The sequence below is a fragment of the Trichosurus vulpecula genome, chromosome 1 (assembly GCF_011100635.1).
Source record: "Trichosurus vulpecula isolate mTriVul1 chromosome 1, mTriVul1.pri, whole genome shotgun sequence".
NCBI lineage: Eukaryota > Metazoa > Chordata > Mammalia > Diprotodontia > Phalangeridae > Trichosurus > Trichosurus vulpecula.
Genome location: NC_050573.1, coordinates 67,356,664 through 67,374,508, shown reverse-complemented (window position 1 = coordinate 67,374,508; position 17,845 = coordinate 67,356,664). Strand labels below are relative to the sequence as shown.

At 46.4% G+C, this 17,845-nt stretch overlaps 1 protein-coding gene across 1 annotated transcript in view; it reads left to right on the top strand.

Moving 5' to 3' along the window:
- UNC13A (unc-13 homolog A) overlaps window positions 1–17,845 on the top strand; it is an 89,018-nt gene that overhangs the window by 43,934 nt on the left and 27,239 nt on the right. Inside the window, exons 15-31 of the mRNA XM_036740784.1 lie at window positions 576–581; window positions 976–1,047; window positions 3,347–3,566; window positions 4,501–4,728; window positions 5,571–5,712; window positions 5,856–6,025; window positions 6,443–6,558; window positions 6,774–6,937; window positions 8,420–8,570; window positions 9,176–9,244; window positions 9,807–9,896; window positions 10,253–10,387; window positions 13,375–13,508; window positions 14,881–14,966; window positions 15,576–15,702; window positions 15,917–16,013; window positions 16,563–16,706. Of these exons, the coding sequence (XP_036596679.1) occupies window positions 576–581; window positions 976–1,047; window positions 3,347–3,566; window positions 4,501–4,728; window positions 5,571–5,712; window positions 5,856–6,025; window positions 6,443–6,558; window positions 6,774–6,937; window positions 8,420–8,570; window positions 9,176–9,244; window positions 9,807–9,896; window positions 10,253–10,387; window positions 13,375–13,508; window positions 14,881–14,966; window positions 15,576–15,702; window positions 15,917–16,013; window positions 16,563–16,706 (2,151 nt within the window). The remainder of the gene's footprint in view (window positions 1–575; window positions 582–975; window positions 1,048–3,346; window positions 3,567–4,500; window positions 4,729–5,570; window positions 5,713–5,855; window positions 6,026–6,442; window positions 6,559–6,773; window positions 6,938–8,419; window positions 8,571–9,175; window positions 9,245–9,806; window positions 9,897–10,252; window positions 10,388–13,374; window positions 13,509–14,880; window positions 14,967–15,575; window positions 15,703–15,916; window positions 16,014–16,562; window positions 16,707–17,845) is intronic.

Genomic DNA, 17,845 nt, shown 5'->3' with positions numbered 1-17,845 from the left:
CTTAGAATGCCTCTTCATTTTACAAAGGAAGAAACTGGATCCTGGAGAGGATCCCTTTTCCCTACCCCTAGACCACATCATACCAGGGAGGGCTATTCCTGGGCTGGGAGGAACAAAAGGGTAGAATTGGGCAGTTTCCCATCTGATCCTGCCAAGGCCTCACTCCTTTTCTTTCTCCTCTCAGATGGGTCTGACATAAGTACTAGCTTCCCAGAGCACCCTCCTTATCCTGGACCTAATACCCTTTACCCCTTACCACCTTGGTACATTTTAGTATTTGTGACTGGTGGGAGCCATAGCCTGCTGCTGTAGCCCGGGGAGGGGTAGGATGCTGGTGACTGGGCCCTTCCTTTATCTTTCATGTTGCCAGCCAAATGTTGGCCTTGCTCCCATAGCATTTCCAAAGAAAGCATTTGAGAGCAGGGATTTCACAGACCTGGACAGATATGTCTGAAGCGGGTATGGGGTGTGTGTGTGTGTGTGTGTGTGTGTGTGTAAGGGAATGGTGGGGGTGGAGAAAGGCTCTCTGAAGCTAACACCATTATTTCCTTTTCTCTTGCTGCCTGGCCATTCAGGCAATGGTAAGTGACCACCATAGTTTCCTTCCCAACAATCCTACCCTCAAACACTCTCTACAGCCTTTCCTGCCTCTCCTCCCTCTTGCCTGCTGTCCCTAGGATACTTTAATATCCCAAAGAGCATGTGGCCACTATTCTCCTGGGGAATTGACCTGCCTATGGGGGTGGGATGGCTGCCTCAGCTATCACTCTACAAGTGGGGGAGGTGCAAGAGGCAGTTAGCCCCTTCACCATGATACATGATACTAATGTGTGACTAGTGATTTCAACTGAAGACTGATGGTTCTGATTTGGTGGCTGGTGATTTCATTCCATGGCTGGTGATGCCAACAATCATCATGAGTAGGGATTCTGATCCAGAGCTGATTTTTTCCACCTTTGGGCTTTCCTCTTTTAGTCCCTGGTCCAGTCCCGGAAGGCTGGGATCACCTCTGCACTGGCCTCCAGCACCTTAAACAATGAAGAGCTAGTAAGTAGGCATGGGTGGTGGGATGGTGGAGGGGAAGGGAAATCCATTGGGAGCCTATGGATCTGGGATTTTGCCAGCAGATGTTCTGGCCTTAAGGATGGGAAAAGCAAAATACAGGGTAATCCTCAAGTCAACACACATTTATAAGCACCTACTATGTGCCAGGCATTGTGCTAAAGTCTTCTGATACAAATAAAGGCAAAAGACAGTCCCTGCTCTTAACGAGGGGGGCAACATGTAAACAACTGTGTACAAACAGGACATATGTAGAATAAACTGGAGATAATCTGGGAAGAAATCACTAGCCTTAAAGAGGATCAGGACAGGCTTCCTTGCTGAAGTTTGGATTTTAGCCAGAAGCCAGGAGAACCAGGGGCTGAGAAGAGAAGTTGAGAAAGTTCCTTAGTAGTGGGATAGCCAATAAAAATTCCTGGATTCCAGAGACTGAATGTTTGTGCAAGGAACAGCAATGAGGCCAATGTCACTGACTTATAGGAAGGGGCCAGTATATAAAGAGATTTAAGGGTCAAAGAAAAATTTACATTTGGTCCAGGAGGTAATAGGGAGCTGCTTCAACTCTTACTGAATGAGAGTTGGAGGCAGGGGGAGGATGGTGTGACGTGGTCAGACCTATGCCTTAGGAAGATCTTTTTGATAGCTGAGGGGAGGATACACAGGAGTAGGGAGAGACTCCAGAAGGCTACGAGAGTCCAGAGGTAAAGTGATGAGGGCTTGCACCCTCGGGATATTGGCAGAATCAGAGGAAAGAAGGAAAGATGTTATGAAGGTTGGAATTGTATCCTGATTGGACACTGGAGTGGGGCAGGGGTGAGAGTAAGGAGTAAAGGATAACAGCTTGCAAATATGGGTGACTGAGGGGGCTCCTCTCAAAAGGAAAGTTTAGAAAGAAAGGACAGGATTGGAGTGGGGTAGGGGCAATAATGAGTTCAGTTTTGGATGAGCTCAGTGTTAAGCTTAATGTCTGTGGGACATCCTATTCAACAATACTTCCTGACAACTCCCCTGACCAGCACCTATTTTTCAATGTTGTCTCTTTCCCACAGACCAGGGTCTTCTTAAATGCATGAAAGGTACAGGCGGCAGGCAGGTGTAAACTCTTGGGGACTGGCCACCCTGTCTTTTATTTTTTACTGCACAGTTTCTCAAAAGTGGTCCACCTTTGTTGAGTCTTCTAGGAGAATAGGAGAAGGAAAGATGTGCTGCAGTCAGTTAAAAAGCATTTATTAAGTGCCTGCTATGTGTCAGACACTGTACTAACTTCCAGGGACACAAAGAAGGGCAAAAAATAGTCCCTGCCCCTTGAAGTTTATATTTTAATGGTGGAGACAACATGCAAACAACTACGTACAAACTGTGTACAAGGATAAATTGGAGACAATCTGAGAAGGAAAGGCACCAGCAATGGGGGAGGGGGGGATGGAGTGTACCAGGAAATTCAATTAACATGTCTCTCCTGAGTCCCCCCAATGTGCCAAACTCTGTGTTCTGCTGTTCTCAGGGAGCTCCAAAGGCTGGGTAGGAAGCAAGACTCAGACTAGCAAAAAGACAAGAAACAAACAGAAGTCCCCATGAGCCAAACAGATCCTCAGGCCTGGAGGATTTAGAGAGGGACCCTTGTGGACTGGATTAGATAGGGAGGGCTCCCTGGAGGAAGAAGGAGTCCATCTGGGCCTTGAAAGAAGAATAAGAAATGAGCACCAAGAAAGAAGCGTCAAGATGCCCGTTAGAAGTTAGAGGAAGAGTTGGAAGGGGACCAGGATGGTGAAGGGCCTGAAGACCGTGTCATTATGAGGCTCCGCTGAAGGAACCAAGGACATTTAGCTTAGAAAATAAGAATTGGTGGGGAGGGAGGGAGAGTGGCAGGGGACATGATCTCTCTTTTCAAGGATAACCAGCGGGTGTCCAAGTGTTTGAAAAAGAAGAGGGATTAGCCATGTTCTGCTTGGCCACAGAGGTCAGGATTAGAAGTAACGGAAGCAGAGACAGTGGGGGCGGGGGGGGGGGAGTTGCAGAAAGGCAGATTTCTGCCACTAGGAGGAAGAACTGGACAATTAGAGCCATCCAAAAGAGCTAGATCAGGGGACAATGAGCTTACTGTCTGTGGGCATCTTCAAGTGAAGGATGGGTGAGCCTTATAAGGAGATGACTTCCAAGGTCCTTTCCAGTTTTCAGGTTGTGGTTCTTTTGCCAGTATCAGGGGAGGGATGTAGATGAAAGGCATACTCTGTTGGTCTGGGCCCCTGCCATCAGATTCCCTTCTCTCTGTCTCTCTCTCCAGAAAAACCATGTTTACAAGAAGACACTTCAAGCCTTAATCTACCCCATCTCCTGCACAACCCCCCACAACTTCGAGGTGTGGACAGCCACCACACCCACCTACTGCTATGAGTGTGAGGGGCTTCTGTGGGGCATTGCTCGGCAGGGCATGAGATGTACCGAGTGTGGGGTCAAGTGTCATGAGAAGTGCCAGGACTTACTCAATGCTGACTGCCTGCAGCGTAAGGACAGACCCAGTGGGGATCATAATGGGTACACCCTCCCTAGGCCTTTTCTTCCCTCTCCTCTGGGGTACAAGGGGTCATTTTTCTGCCTCTCTCATTGTTTGTCTTCCCCTAAGTTGATTCAAGTCAACTCAGACACCAGCAATGCCAACCATCCTTATCATATTTTTTCCTGGACTTCAGCACCAGCTCCCCAGGTCCTACAAGGGACTTTGAGCCCAAATCCATAATTATCTTAGCTATTGGCATTGGCAGGCCTAGCATATGGCATATCAGACCCACGTTTAAATCAACCACCCAACTTACACTCTGTAGATTCCAGTGGCTATGGGGACCTGGATATCCTAGGGCAAAGTAGGAGAAAGAAGAGATGTCAATAACCAGGGCTCAACAGAAAAAGGAGCAAGTGTGGAAGTGACCATTAGCTATGGGCAAGGTGATGGGGGCTCAGTCAGGGGACGAGGAGCTCAGTGAAGAGAATGGAGATTCAGTAAAGGGAATAGAAAGCTCTGAGGGGAATAGGAATTCATTAAGCAAAATAAAGGATAAGTGATGGGTGATCACTGAGTGAATGGAGGCTGCAGAGACAGAGTGATACAATGAGAAAGAATACTGAATTTGGAATCAGAGCTCAGATTTGGGTTCAAACCCTGGCTCTGCCACTGACTTCCTGTCTGAATTTAGACAAAACTTAGTTTTCTCATCGGCAAAATGAGAGAGTAGAGCTTCATAGACCCTAAGATCCCTTCTAACTCTTAATTTTATCTATGAGTGAAAGGGGGGGGCGTCTGGAAGAAGATGAGGAAACAGTGACAGTGACTGGGGAGGAAGCTGGGATTTAGTGAGGGGACTGGAGGATCAGTGCAAGGGATGGATGCGCACTTAGGGTTTAGTAGCCTAATGTCTAAGAGTTCCTCCGCTGGTACTCCAGGAGCTGCAGAGAAGAGCTCCAAGCATGGGGCCGAGGACCGCACACAGAACATCATTATGGTGCTTAAGGACCGCATGAAGATCCGGGAGCGGAACAAGCCTGAGATCTTTGAGCTGATCCAGGAGATCTTTGCAGTCTCCAAGACAACACACACACAGCAGATGAAGGCTGTGAAACAGAGTGTCCTGGATGGAACATCCAAGTGGTCGGCTAAGATCAGTATCACTGGTGAGGTCCACCTGGGTGTTGGGACGTATGACCCTCAGAGGCATGGTGGTGGGTTGGGTGCCTGAGGCTAGGCTGAGTTTATGGTGGACATTAGGCAGCAGTGGCATCTATGCCCTTCATTGATATCTCTTTTCCAATGGCTTCCCACTTCACTACGCCTGCCCCAGATTCCCTCTGTAATCACCAGGCTCTAGGCCACTTCCCAGGAAAAATAGCTTTCTTTTGGGCTCCTGGGAACATCTCCGTCTAGTGATGCCCTTAGCACCCGCCTCTTAGTAGTTTCTTGTCTAAGCCAAGATCCAGAGGCAACGTACACAGTGCTTAGAATAATGTTGAGCTCATAGTAGATACATAATAGATTCTTAATTTACTATTGACTTATTCCTTTGAATGCCCTGGGAAATGTCTATGCCACCCTGTGTCTTCAGCATCCCCCTAGCACCACCTAGCTCTTGGTAGTACTTAGGGCTATCTTATATTCCCAACACACCACCAGTAGTACTTTGGGTGTCTTGTCTCCAAGATTCCCTAGGGCTGCCTTGTTTGGTTCAGTTCTATAGAGGCTTACAAGCGTGTGTGGGTATACATACAGGTGATACGTGTACAAGATTGTTGTTTGTGTCCTTGTGTCTGTATCTGATCATGTGATGTGTGTACATGTTAACACATGTTCTGGTGTACATAGGCATGTATGTGTGTATGTATTATGCAAGTGTGCTAGAATATATGCTCCTGAATTGTGCACACGTGTGCTTACATTTGTATGTGCATTGTAATCTGATCTGGCGTGTATATTTGCATGTGCTCACACATGTGTTTGTATATGCATGTGTGTGTTCCAGTGGTCTGTGCCCAGGGCCTTCAGGCGAAGGATAAAACCGGCTCCAGTGACCCCTATGTTACTGTCCAGGTCGGCAAGACGAAGAAACGAACTAAAACCATCTATGGGAATCTCAACCCTGTGTGGGAAGAGAACTTCCATTTGTAAGTGCCTTCACCTGGGGGTGTCTCCCAGTACTCAGGGAGGACCCGCCTGGCCCCCCTCCTTTCCCTCCTCATCCCAGCTTCCCCCTGGCACTGATGCCCAGGGCATGAACAGTTTCCCATTTCCTCCATCTACCCCACAGTGAGTGCCATAACTCTTCAGACCGCATCAAGGTGCGCGTCTGGGATGAGGATGACGACATCAAATCTCGAGTGAAACAGAGGTTCAAGCGCGAGTCAGATGACTTCCTGGGCCAGACCATTATCGAAGTACGAACTCTGAGTGGCGAGATGGATGTCTGGTACAACCTAGGTGAGAGTCCACTGAGCTGCTTCTGGCATGTTTGCACTGGGGCGGAAGGGGGCAGGGCTGGACAAGAGGAGAGACTCAATACTATTCTGAGGAAGAGACAAGGCTTTGTCTTCAAAAATTCTCTAGTCTGAGGAGAAAACATTTGGATAGGTCCCAATTATAGGAGAGAGACTAGAAAAGAATATATATATGTAATCCTTGCCCTTGGGTCTTTAATCTGATTGGAAAGATTTAAATACCATCAGACTCCAAGAATCATCTGGTTCTATCTCCTGTTTCCAGGTGGTCTGTCCCTAAGCCATACCCAGGGCTAGATTGTCTGTCTCACGATGAAAGCCTCCAAGGTCTCTCTTCACTGATCCAGATCACTTTGGGGATTCTTTCTGACTTTCTGTCTCTTCTTTCTCTGGTTCCCAGATAAGCGGACAGACAAGTCAGCCGTATCTGGAGCCATTCGATTACATATCAGTGTGGAGATCAAGGGTGAGGAGAAGGTGGCACCGTACCATGTCCAGTACACGTGTCTGCATGAGGTGAGACCATCTCAGTGTTCCCATTCTCCCTCCAGGGCCTCTGGGCCCTGCCAGGTATGCTTCAGGTCAGTGGCACTGTCCTTGGACTGAAGTGAGAGTGATCCTGTCTGCCCACTAGTTCTTATACCTCTCCCACGAATCCCTGAGCCCCTTCCTGGTCTTGGTCTTGTCCCCTCTTGCCATTGATCTAATCTGTTCCCCCTCTTCCTCTTCAGAACCTGTTCCACTTTGTAACAGACGTGCAGAACAGTGGTGCTGTCCGGATCCCAGATGCAAAGGGTGATGATGCCTGGAAGGTCTATTATGATGAGACTGCCCAGGAAATTGTGGACGAATTTGCCATGCGTTATGGTGTTGAATCCATCTACCAAGCCATGACGTGAGACCAGCCATGGGGTAGAAGGGTGGGCTCTAGCAGGTGGGGTGGGCAATAGCCCCTTGGTATAGGAGCAGGTGGGTGTGGGACAGATTCAACACAGGGAGGAGAAGAAGGGAGTTAGGTAGGCTGATAGGATCAAGGTGACATCAGAGAAGATCAGCTGGGAAACTGGATATTGTGGGAGTGGAGCAATGTGAATCTCCACTAGTCAATCTTAAGTTCAGGATGGTATTGGGGAAGAGGGGGGGTCACCAGTGGGGTTAAAGGTAGGAAGTCTGTCAGAAGAAAGTTGGGCAGAACTTGAGAGGACAAGGATGTGGCCATGGGAAGAACCAATCAGGAGAACTTTATCCTGGCAAGTGGAGGAGGGGAGGAAACATCAAGTTTGGGATTTAGCAAAAGAATGTCACTTAATGACCAAGGAGAAAAAAGAACACACAGAGATGGAAAGAGAGAGACAGGCAAAGGAGGAGGATGAGATAGAGTGAGGAAGGCACACAAAATGATGGACAGAGAAACAGACAAGACAAGCTGAGTAACAAAGAGACAGAAACTGAGGAGGGAAATAGATACTCTTTTTAAAAAAAAATCTGTTAAGTGGAAGTTATTTCTGAAATCATAGAGAAAACATCACATAATTTCAAAGATGATTAATTTTTATATTTTTGACACATTTCATTCTTTTTTAAATTTGATTTTATTATTTTTTCTAACAAGCATTCATTGTTTCTCCCACTCCCCCACTAGACAATTTCTTAAAGCCCTTATAACAAATATGCACTGTCAGAAAAACAAATTCTCCTACTGGCCACATCAAAAAAATGTGCATCTCATTCGGCATCCTTAAAAGCATCCTTAATACTCAAAGGGACATAAATGGAGACACAGATTCAAGAGAGGAGGAGAAACATGCAGAGGCCATGACAGAGAGAAGAAACAGACAATACGAAATTAATAGAAAGGACATAGAGAGAAAGACAGAAAACAAACCGACAGACTGAGACAGGAAACAGAGAGGGAAGAAAGGAAGGGACTGAGGAAGGAAGGAAGGAAGGAAGGAAGGAAGGAAGGAAGGAAGGAAGGAAGGAAGGAAGGAAGGAAGGAAGGAAGGAGAAGGGAAGATGGAAAGAGAAGGAAGGAAGAAGGAAAGAAGGAAGGAAGAAAAGGAAGGGAGGCAGGAAGGGAGGAAGGAAAGAAGGGAGGGAAGAAGGTAGGAAGGAAAGAAAGCAAGAGGGAGGGAGGGGAAAAAAGAGGAAGGAAAGAAATGGAGGATATATATTCCTCAGAGAAACCTTTTGTAGGGAGACATTTAAAGGGACATAAAGCTATGGCTGAACTCAAATCTGGATCCTCCTCATTGTAAGCCTCCCTGGGGGCAGGGCAGGAAGGAGAACAGGAGCTCAGTTCCCTGGCCAGAGGGAGGAGATGGCCCTTCTGCAGAGCACCCTTCTGACTCCTCTGCTTTGTCCCTCCCTTCCCCAGACACTTCGCCTGCCTCTCCTCCAAGTACATGTGCCCTGGAGTACCTGCTGTCATGAGCACCCTGTTAGCCAACATTAATGCCTACTATGCCCACACCACGGCCTCTACCAATGTCTCTGCTTCTGACCGATTTGCTGCCTCCAACTTTGGGGTCAGTACCCAGCCTCTTGGGCCCATTCGAGGGGGCCTCTTACTTCTACCCTTTGCCCCATCCAACCAGATGGGCACTCCTTGCCAGGACTGAGATAGAACTGACCAAATTCCTTGTACTCCCTAAAGACTGCAAGGAGAGATGCCAAATCAGTTTCTGCCCATCCCAGGGTTTCCAGTTAAACATTTGTTGGGGTCTGGAGTGAGGTATCAGGCCCAGAAGCACCTGACCATGCCCACAGCCCAGAGGAAACTGTTGAATAGTACAGGCTCCCTCTGGAAGAGCTTGTTCCTGAAGCCCCTAGGTCCTCTGCCCTCTCAACTGGGCCTTTGACTGTCTGTCTTTAGTGTCCCTAAGTCTCACCAGGTCTGGATTCTGTCAAGATGGGGCCGTAGGTGACAAGATTACCATTTGTATCTGGAAATTGCTACTGTTTCATGTGGGGTTGGCCCTGCCATGCTAGGGAACATAAGGGTAAAAGGACATCTCTGATCCTCTCATTCCACATATAGGTAGATGTGGTTGTACACCCTACCAGGTTAGGATAATCACTGGCATCTCTAATCTTCCCCTTTTTCCTTGCCCCATGCCCACTGTCTCCTCAGAAAGAGCGCTTTGTGAAACTCCTGGACCAGCTACACAACTCCCTGAGAATCGACCTGTCCATGTACCGGGTAAGAAACACATGTGTGTAAAACACATGTTCCAACATTGACATATGTTTATGAGGAAACATATAAGCTATGACATATAGGTGCAAGCATATGTGCCTTAGTGTATACTCAAGGAAGGTGGCACTAACACACAAGCACACATGAAAATAAACATACTACAGTGTGTGTACTTTCACATGCCATGGTACATAGGTTACCTTGTACACATACATACAGGCGTATATCTTAATATGGATGGAAGCTGTGGAATATCCATGTGGAAGACCTATATATAGTTGCATATCCTTTTCCCTGCCCTCACCCCACCCCAGGCTACTCTTTAGTTCCTGGCAGGGCCCTTCCCTCTACTATCCCTAGGCTATGGTGGTCCCATGTCCTCATATCCCTTTCTCCAGACTCAGAAAAGTTCCCCTTTGCCATCCCTTATCCTCCTCCCAGACGTCCACGATCCCTGTTATATAAAACCTGACTCTTTGGGATCATCTGATGAGAACTCCTGTGGTTGGGAAGGGTTTGAGGAGCTTCTGTTATCTCTGGTAATCCTTGTTCTCTACCCCTTCAGAACAACTTCCCAGCAAGCAGCCCAGAGAGGCTTCAGGATCTCAAGTCTACTGTGGACCTTCTCACCAGCATCACCTTCTTCCGGATGAAGGTAACAGAGAGGTCCTGCCTGGGTAGGGTTAGCAATCTCCTGGAATCTCCCAGGAACTCCTGGCTACTAGGCTATTTTTTTTTTTGCCTAGGGTGTGACTCCATGCCTTTCCACCAAAACATACCATACCATATCATCATGTGCCTATATCTCAGAACTATATATCTTTCCCAACGACCTGATTTCCACTAGACAATTGATCCTCTCCTCTGGCATCACCCCTTTGAAACAGGAATATATTGGTCAGTCAGACTTTATATCACACCTGTATCCCCTACTATTGGTCCAACTTCAACATCTGAGATGAGGACAGATCATTTCCTAGCCTTGCCTACCTAGACCTATCTCTCCCATAGGTCCAGGAGCTACAGAGCCCACCTCGTGCCAGCCAAGTGGTAAAGGACTGTGTGAAGGCCTGCCTCAATTCCACCTATGAATACATCTTTAACAACTGCCATGAACTCTATAGTCGAGAATACCAGACTGATCCGGTAAGGGAGTGAAACATGAAGATGCTTCTTGGGAGAGGGCGACTAAGGCTAGACCATGGTCCTTGTAATATTAACCCTTAACAGAGACTAGAAAATGTATAAGCCAAATGCAGTTGCATTAAGTTGGGTTAAATTGGGTTGGATAATTATGAATTGAGTTGGGTTGAATTGTGCTGGGTCATTTGAGGTTGTATTTGTCTGGGCTGGGTTCTGTTGAGTTAGGTTGAATTGATCCATGTTTGACTCAATTGAATTGAGTTCAGTTGTATTGGATTAGATTGGGTTGACTTGAGTTTAATAGAACTGGGTTGAGTTGAGTCGAATCAGTTTAAATTTGCTTGGGTCGGAGTTAACAAGTTGAATTGAGCTGAGCCCATTTTGGTTGTGTTGAGTTGGGTTAGGTTGTATTTAGTTGGGTTGATTTAAGTTGAATTGGGTTGAGTTGAGTTGGATTTAGTTAAGTTGCACTAGGCTGGATTAGGTTGAATTGGATTGAATCATGTTGAGTTGGGTTGGATTAGTTTAAACTGGTCTTGGCTGAGTTGAAGTGAGTTGAGTTGGGTTGAATTGAGCTGAGACAGGCTGGGTTAGGTCGAGTTGAATCAGATTGGGGTGAGTTGAGTTGAGTGGGTTAAGTGGGCTTAGTTCAGTTGAGTCAAGTGAACAAAATCCAATACAGCAAATATTTATTGAATGCTTACTGTGTAAAAGGCACTATGCTAGGTACTTGGGATATAAATAGGGAACAAAATCATCCCCACTCTTAGCAGCTTACATTCTACTGGAGGGTGCAACAGGTGAACACATAAATAAAAATAAGCTCATTTGAAGAGGGAGAGTATTTACAGTTGGGGAATTGGAAGAAGGCTTCATGAAATAAGGGATGCCTGAGCCAAACTTTTAAGGAAGATAAGGATTCTACAAGGGGAAGATGAGGGTGGAGTACATTTATAGACATGGAGGTCTATTTATACACATGTACAGATGTAGGAGATAGAAAGCTGAATCTGAGGAACAGCTAGTGAGGCAGGCTAGAAAATAAGATATATGAAGAGGAATAATAAGAGGAAGTCAGATTGTGTAGATCATTAAACACTGGGATGAAGAATTTATATTTTGTCCTAGAGGCAACAAGGAACCACCGAATATACTTGAGAAGGAGAGTAACATAGTTAGGTCTGTGAACTAGGAAGATTATTTTGGTAGCTGTATAATGGATTGGAGAAGGCTGAGCCTGGAGGGCTCCAATTAGGAAGCAGTTACAATGATCTAGGGAGAGGATGAGAACCTGAACTAGGGTGGTGGTCTTGGAAGTAGAAAGAAGAGGATGGATATGGATGTGAGAGGTGTTGTGGAGGTAGAAAAAACAAATCTGATCGGGTGTGGAGAGTGAAGGAAAGGGAAGAGTGAGGATGATTGAAATTATAAACCTAAGTGACTGGAAAGATGGTAATGCATTTGGTAAAAATCAGGAAGTCTGGAGGAAAAGTGGGTTAACTTTAGGGAGTTCATTTCAGTACAATTCAATTAAATTCCATTCAGTTGAGTGAATTTAGCTGAGTTGCTTTCAGTTGAATTGAGATGAGTTCAGGTCCAATCCAAATCTAGCAAGCATCTATTAAACACCTACTATGTGCAAGGCACTATGCTAGACTGGTGATACAAAGACCAGATGAAAAACTATCTCTACTCTCAAGGTGTTTCCATTCTATTTCTCTTATAAGATGCAAACAGATAAGCATATACATGAAAAACTGAGTAAGAGAGAGCAGCAGCAATCAGGGGGATCAGGAAAGGCTTCCCTTAGGAAGTGTTACATGAGCTGAGCCTTGAATGAACCTCAATCAGAGGCAGAGGTGAGGAAAAAGTGCATTCCAGCTTTGCAAAAGAGTGTATGCAGGGGATGGAATGCCAAGCTTAGTAAACACAAAATAGGCCAGTTTGACTGGAAAACAGTGTGTGAAGAGGTGATGGGCATTAAGCCTGGAAAGGTAGCTGGGAACCAAATTGTGAAGGGCTTTAAATATCATGATAAGGACTTAACATTTTTGTTTTGTGGTAATAGGGATCCAGTAAAGCTTTTAGAGCAGGGAAGTGACATAGTCAAGATTGTACTTTAGGAAGATTATTTTGATAACTGGGTGGAGGATGGATTGGAGAGAGGAGAGACTAGGAGCCTGGACTCCACTTAGGAAACAGTTGTAATAGTCCAGGCAAGAGGTGATGAGGGCCTGAGCAAGAGTGGTGGTTATCTGACTGGGGAGAAGCTAGATCCAACAGATGCTGTGGAGGTAGAATCAACAAGATTTGATGACTGGCTATGGAGAGAAAAGATCAAGGATAACTCTAAGGTTGGATACCTGGGTAACTGCAAGAGGGTAGTGCCCTCAACAGAAATGGAAACATTTGGAGGCAGGGTGAGTTTAGGGTGAAAGATAATGAGTTCTATTTTGGATGTGTTGAGCTTGAGATGTCTGTGGGGCATCTAGATGGAGATATCCAACCAACAGTTGGTGATGCAGTGCTGGAGGTTGGAAGAGAGACTTGGACCAGATGAACAGATTTGGATGTCATCTGCATAGAAATAATAACTGACCCCATTAGAGGTGATGAGATCACCAAAAGAGGGAGAGAAGGGGAGAGAAAAGAAGAGGGCCTAAGACAACAGTGTCCCACAGATATATAAGGGTGATGTAGATATCACATCCCTTTCAACTCCTCTTCCTCAAGAAGCCTTGAGAAAGATGAAGGGATTAAATATGTTATGATGGAGGGATGGGCTCTGTAGTTGCAGGGGAGGGGTTTCAGGAGGGAAGCATTCACTGGGATGTGACCTCCGGGACCACCCAAACATCACATCTGAATTCCCTACCTTCCCAAGATGGTGGAGCACCTTCCTTAACTTCCTCATCAATCCACAAAATTAACAAATCCAGATGATCTGTCCTAGAGGTCCTTATGATGGACATCAATATTGACCTTTTCAGGCTAAGAAGGGTGAGGTGCCTCCAGAGGAGCAAGGACCCAGCATCAAGAACCTAGACTTTTGGTCCAAGCTCATCACACTCATTGTGTCCATCATTGAGGAAGACAAGAACTCCTACACGCCCTGCCTCAACCAGTGAGTGGAGGAAGAGGAAAAGATGGATGTTGAATGTGGGCAAATGTTACAAATGTGTGTCATTGCATGAATGTCTGTGGTGAAGAGGGGATAGAAAGGAAAAGATAGAAGGGGGAAAAGGAGAGAGGAAGAAAGAACAGAGAGACAGAAAAGAGAGAGAAATTACATGTCAATGTGGGTAACTCTAACTGTGTGTGTGTATGTTCAGTTGTGTTTTTCAGTCATGTCTGACTCTTTGTGACCCCATTTCAGGTTTGCTTGGCAAAGATACTGGAATGATTTGCCATTTCCTTTTCCAGATTTATACTTATATATGTATTGTGTGTATATATAAATTTATATATAGTGATACTTGGGAAATGACTCATATGCATAATTTTGCATATGTGAGTGATTGTATATGGGTGCTTATTTGTAGGGAATTGTGTGTATGAGTATTATATGTATGTGTGTGTGTGTCTGTGCAAGGTGTAATTGTATACATGCAGGTAGCTACACGTATATCAAGTCAACAAATATTTATTATGTACCTTTTATGTATCAAGTACTATGCTAAAGGCTAGATACGTGTGGAATTGTACATGTGTGTAGCTGTTTAGTTATATGCCATGTGTGTAGTTCTGTCTATGAGACCCACCCTATCCCCAGGACCTGGAGCAGAGGAAACTGAAATTATAGTGAAAATGAGCATTTAGTGTAAGTAAAAATGGGATCAGGCTGACCAATAATGGGAAATGAGCAAGGCAAAAGGGGATGAGCATATACTGACTTCCCCAGAGGAGAGGGGGTGCCCACAAAAGGGGAGGCAGCTAAGGCAGGGAAGAGGGGACAAGCATGCTAGATCCTGAGAAACAAACAGGGTCTCAAGTCTAGGAATTCAGAGTCAGAAAGAATAATGCTAAAGAACAGGGGTGACCTTCAATCCTAGGACCCAGGTGGTCTCTCAGCTGTGTTCTTATTCTGCCTATTGGATGTAGGTGGCTCTGGGCTCAGAGCTGATCATTGAAGCCCAAAGGAGGTCAGAGTCCTGCGGAAGAGCCATAAATCACAGGATTGTAGATGTAGAAATGGAAGCAATCTTAGACTTTGTTGAATCCTACGACCTCATTTTACATATGAAGGAACTCGGGCCCAGGAACATCTAACAACTGCCCAAGATGAGAAAGAGAGAGAGAGAGAGAGAGAGAGAGAGAGAGAGAGAGAGAGAGAGAGGGAGAGAGAGAGAGAGTCCAAGTGTTCTAAGTGTTCTCTCTATGGAGAGGAAGTGGAGAAAACCAGGGCAGCAGAGGGAGCCCCCTGGTATCCAGCTCCCTCATCTCAGCCTTTCCACATCTCTCCTTCCTTCCCACCATTCCACATTCTTTTGCGAAAGGTTTCCCCAAGAACTGAACGTGGGCAAGATCAGTGCGGAGGTGATGTGGAACCTGTTTGCTCAGGACATGAAGTATGCCATGGAGGGTGAGGAGCCTTTCCCCAGAGCCTCCTGTAGCCCAGGGCAGCTCATTTGCTCCCCAGCCCTTTGCCTGGACTGGCAGGGGATAAAAGGGCACTCCCGTTGCATGAGACCTGTGAGCTGTAAACGTGGGTTTGGGGCCCTGCTTCCCGGGCCTGGAGAATTCCCAGTTTCTCGGACATTAGAGTACTTGGAGAAGACACTTAGAGATGGAGCGGCCTAGTCCCCTAGAATTACAGATACTAACAGCAATAATAGTTCCATCTGGCTTTGGTGTTTACAAGATAATAGTAAAAGCTGACGTCTAGATAGGGCTCTAAGGCTGCCTCTTTCCACTTGGCACATCATCTCCTTTGGGCCCTCCATTACCCTATGAGGCAGGTGCCATTACTATCCCCATTTCACCAACAGAGATGCTGAGGGCCAGTGCCCAAGGTCCCACAGCTAGTATGGGGTGGAGTTGCATCTCGGGTCAAAGTGAGGATTCAAACACAGGCCCTCTGACCCCAGCTCCAGCCTTGGACTCGGCTGTGGGCTGGGGGAAGAAGATAAGACAGCCCTCTCTCTCTCTCTTTGTCCCGATTCCTGTCACCATTCCTTGCTCTTCTCCCCAGAGCATGACAAACACCGATTGTGCAAGAGTGCTGACTACATGAACTTGCACTTCAAAGTCAAATGGTTGTACAACGAGTACGTGACGGAACTGCCCTCCTTCAAGGACCGTGTGCCTGAGTACCCGGCGTAAGTCATCCCCCTCCCCACTCCTGAGCTGGGCTCTGTGGGGGAAAGGGAGAGGGGAAGGCAGTGGATTACCCACCCTTCCCTGACCTAGGATAGGTGCTACAAGGGAGGCTAAGGGGGAGGGAAGGAAGGGACTCACTGTCCTGGCATGGATGCACTGGGAAATTATGGGGGTAGAGACTGAGAGTAACTGGGCTAATGTCTCCTGTTGCAGGTGGTTTGAACCCTTTGTTATCCAGTGGCTGGATGAGAATGAGGAGGTGTCCCGGGATTTCCTCCATGGAGCTTTGGAGCGTGACAAGAAGGATGGGGTGAGGCAGAAAGCCCCAGCAGGTGGGGAGTGAGGAGGAAGGTGTGGCTCCCCAGCTTTCCTAACTCACCCCAGAACCTAGCCTGGTGTTCATGAACCCATCGAAGTATCTAACTCAGCCCTTTTCCCCCACCCAAGTCATGGAACTGATTAGTCTTAACTCAGACATTTATCTCAGATGAGTTTGGTGATAAAATGATATCCCCACCCAGGTCAGACCCCAGACTTCCAGCATCCTCAAATGAGCATCAAAGAGTCACCATTCTAGTATATGTCAAGGATCCAGTTCTGACTCCTCTGGAGGACCCCTGTCACTCCCCGGATCTAGAATAGGGCTTCCCTAAGCTCCAGGAACCCAACCATGGTCGACACAACCCTGCGTTCCCTTATGGCTTAAGACTGGGTAGGGTGGAGAGCAGCCCACAATGTGGCAAGTGCAGGTCCTTTGTTCACTCCACTTCCCATGCACACTTCCTCAGTGTTCGATTGCTCCAGGTAGCTTCTGTGCCCAGTGATATAACCTTCTTCCTCATTCCTTGGCCCTCTACAGTTCCAGCAGACCTCTGAGCATGCCCTATTCTCCTGCTCCGTGGTGGATGTCTTCTCCCAGCTCAATCAGAGCTTTGAGATCATCAAGAAACTCGAGTGTCCTGACCCTCAGATTGTAGGCCACTACATGCGCCGATTTGCCAAGGTACTGGGGTCAGATGGGGTGGTGGAGATCAACCACTGGGAGTCAGAGTTAGTGTAGGAAAGGATTCAGCTTGCACTCACATTTCCATAGGTATTAGAAAATATATCTAGATGAGATCTTTCAGATGGTAAGAACCAACATCAAGAGAGATCCCTATTAGATGAGTTTTCTGGACAACAGGAAGCTGGGTTGATAGAGAGGGAAAAGAAGTGGGCATTCCAGGAGGAGGAAATGTCCTGAGCAAAAGTGCAGAAACAGGAATTTGCTTGGCTGTGAAGGATAGGGATGAGAGGGGGAAAAATAGTGAGTAGAAGGACCTGACTGGAGTGGATAAGTGTGTTTCAGGCCAGATTGTTGGTCAATGAAGGTACCAATAACCATCTCCCCTGTTTCTTATCCAAGCCAAGGTCAGCTGTGGTCAGTGTGACCATGGGCAAGTAACTTCCCTTCTCTGAAAATAATTTTCCTCATTTGTAAAATGAAGGCATGAAACTAAGTGATCTCTATGGAACCTCCCAACTCTAAATCTTACAATCCTAAAATGAAATGACAGTTGGGAAATATCTTGGGAAAGCCTTCTAATGCTGTATAAATGTAAAGGTTATCATTACCTGGTTTGAATCTTTTTGAAAGTATCTTGAGAACCATTGAACTTTAGTTTAAAGGTACTTTCTGAATCTTCTTCCCTGGGTTTTCAGAGCGTTCAATGGATAGATCATCATGGAATCATGAGGGACCTCAGTATAGGAACCTTGGGGACTATAGAGGTTATCTTGTCCAACCCAGAGTAAGCAGGAATCCCCCCCCCCCACTACATACTTGGTGAATGATAATCGAGCCTCCTATTGAAAACTTCCAGTGACACTGCTTCCCAAAGCAGATCATTCCATTGCTGGATGGTTCCAATTATTATAAAATCTTTCCACTTATCAAGCCTAAATCTTCAGCTTTCTCCCATTGCTCCTAGTTGGCCATTGCTAGGGCCAAATGGAACAAATTTGATCTCTCTTCAATTTGAGAGGCCTCCAATCCCTGAAGAGAACTATTTTGCCCCTCCTTCCCCCGAGTCTTTTCTTCTCCAGGCTAAACACCCCCAGTTCCTTCAACTGATCCTTCTATGACAAAATTTCCAATGAACT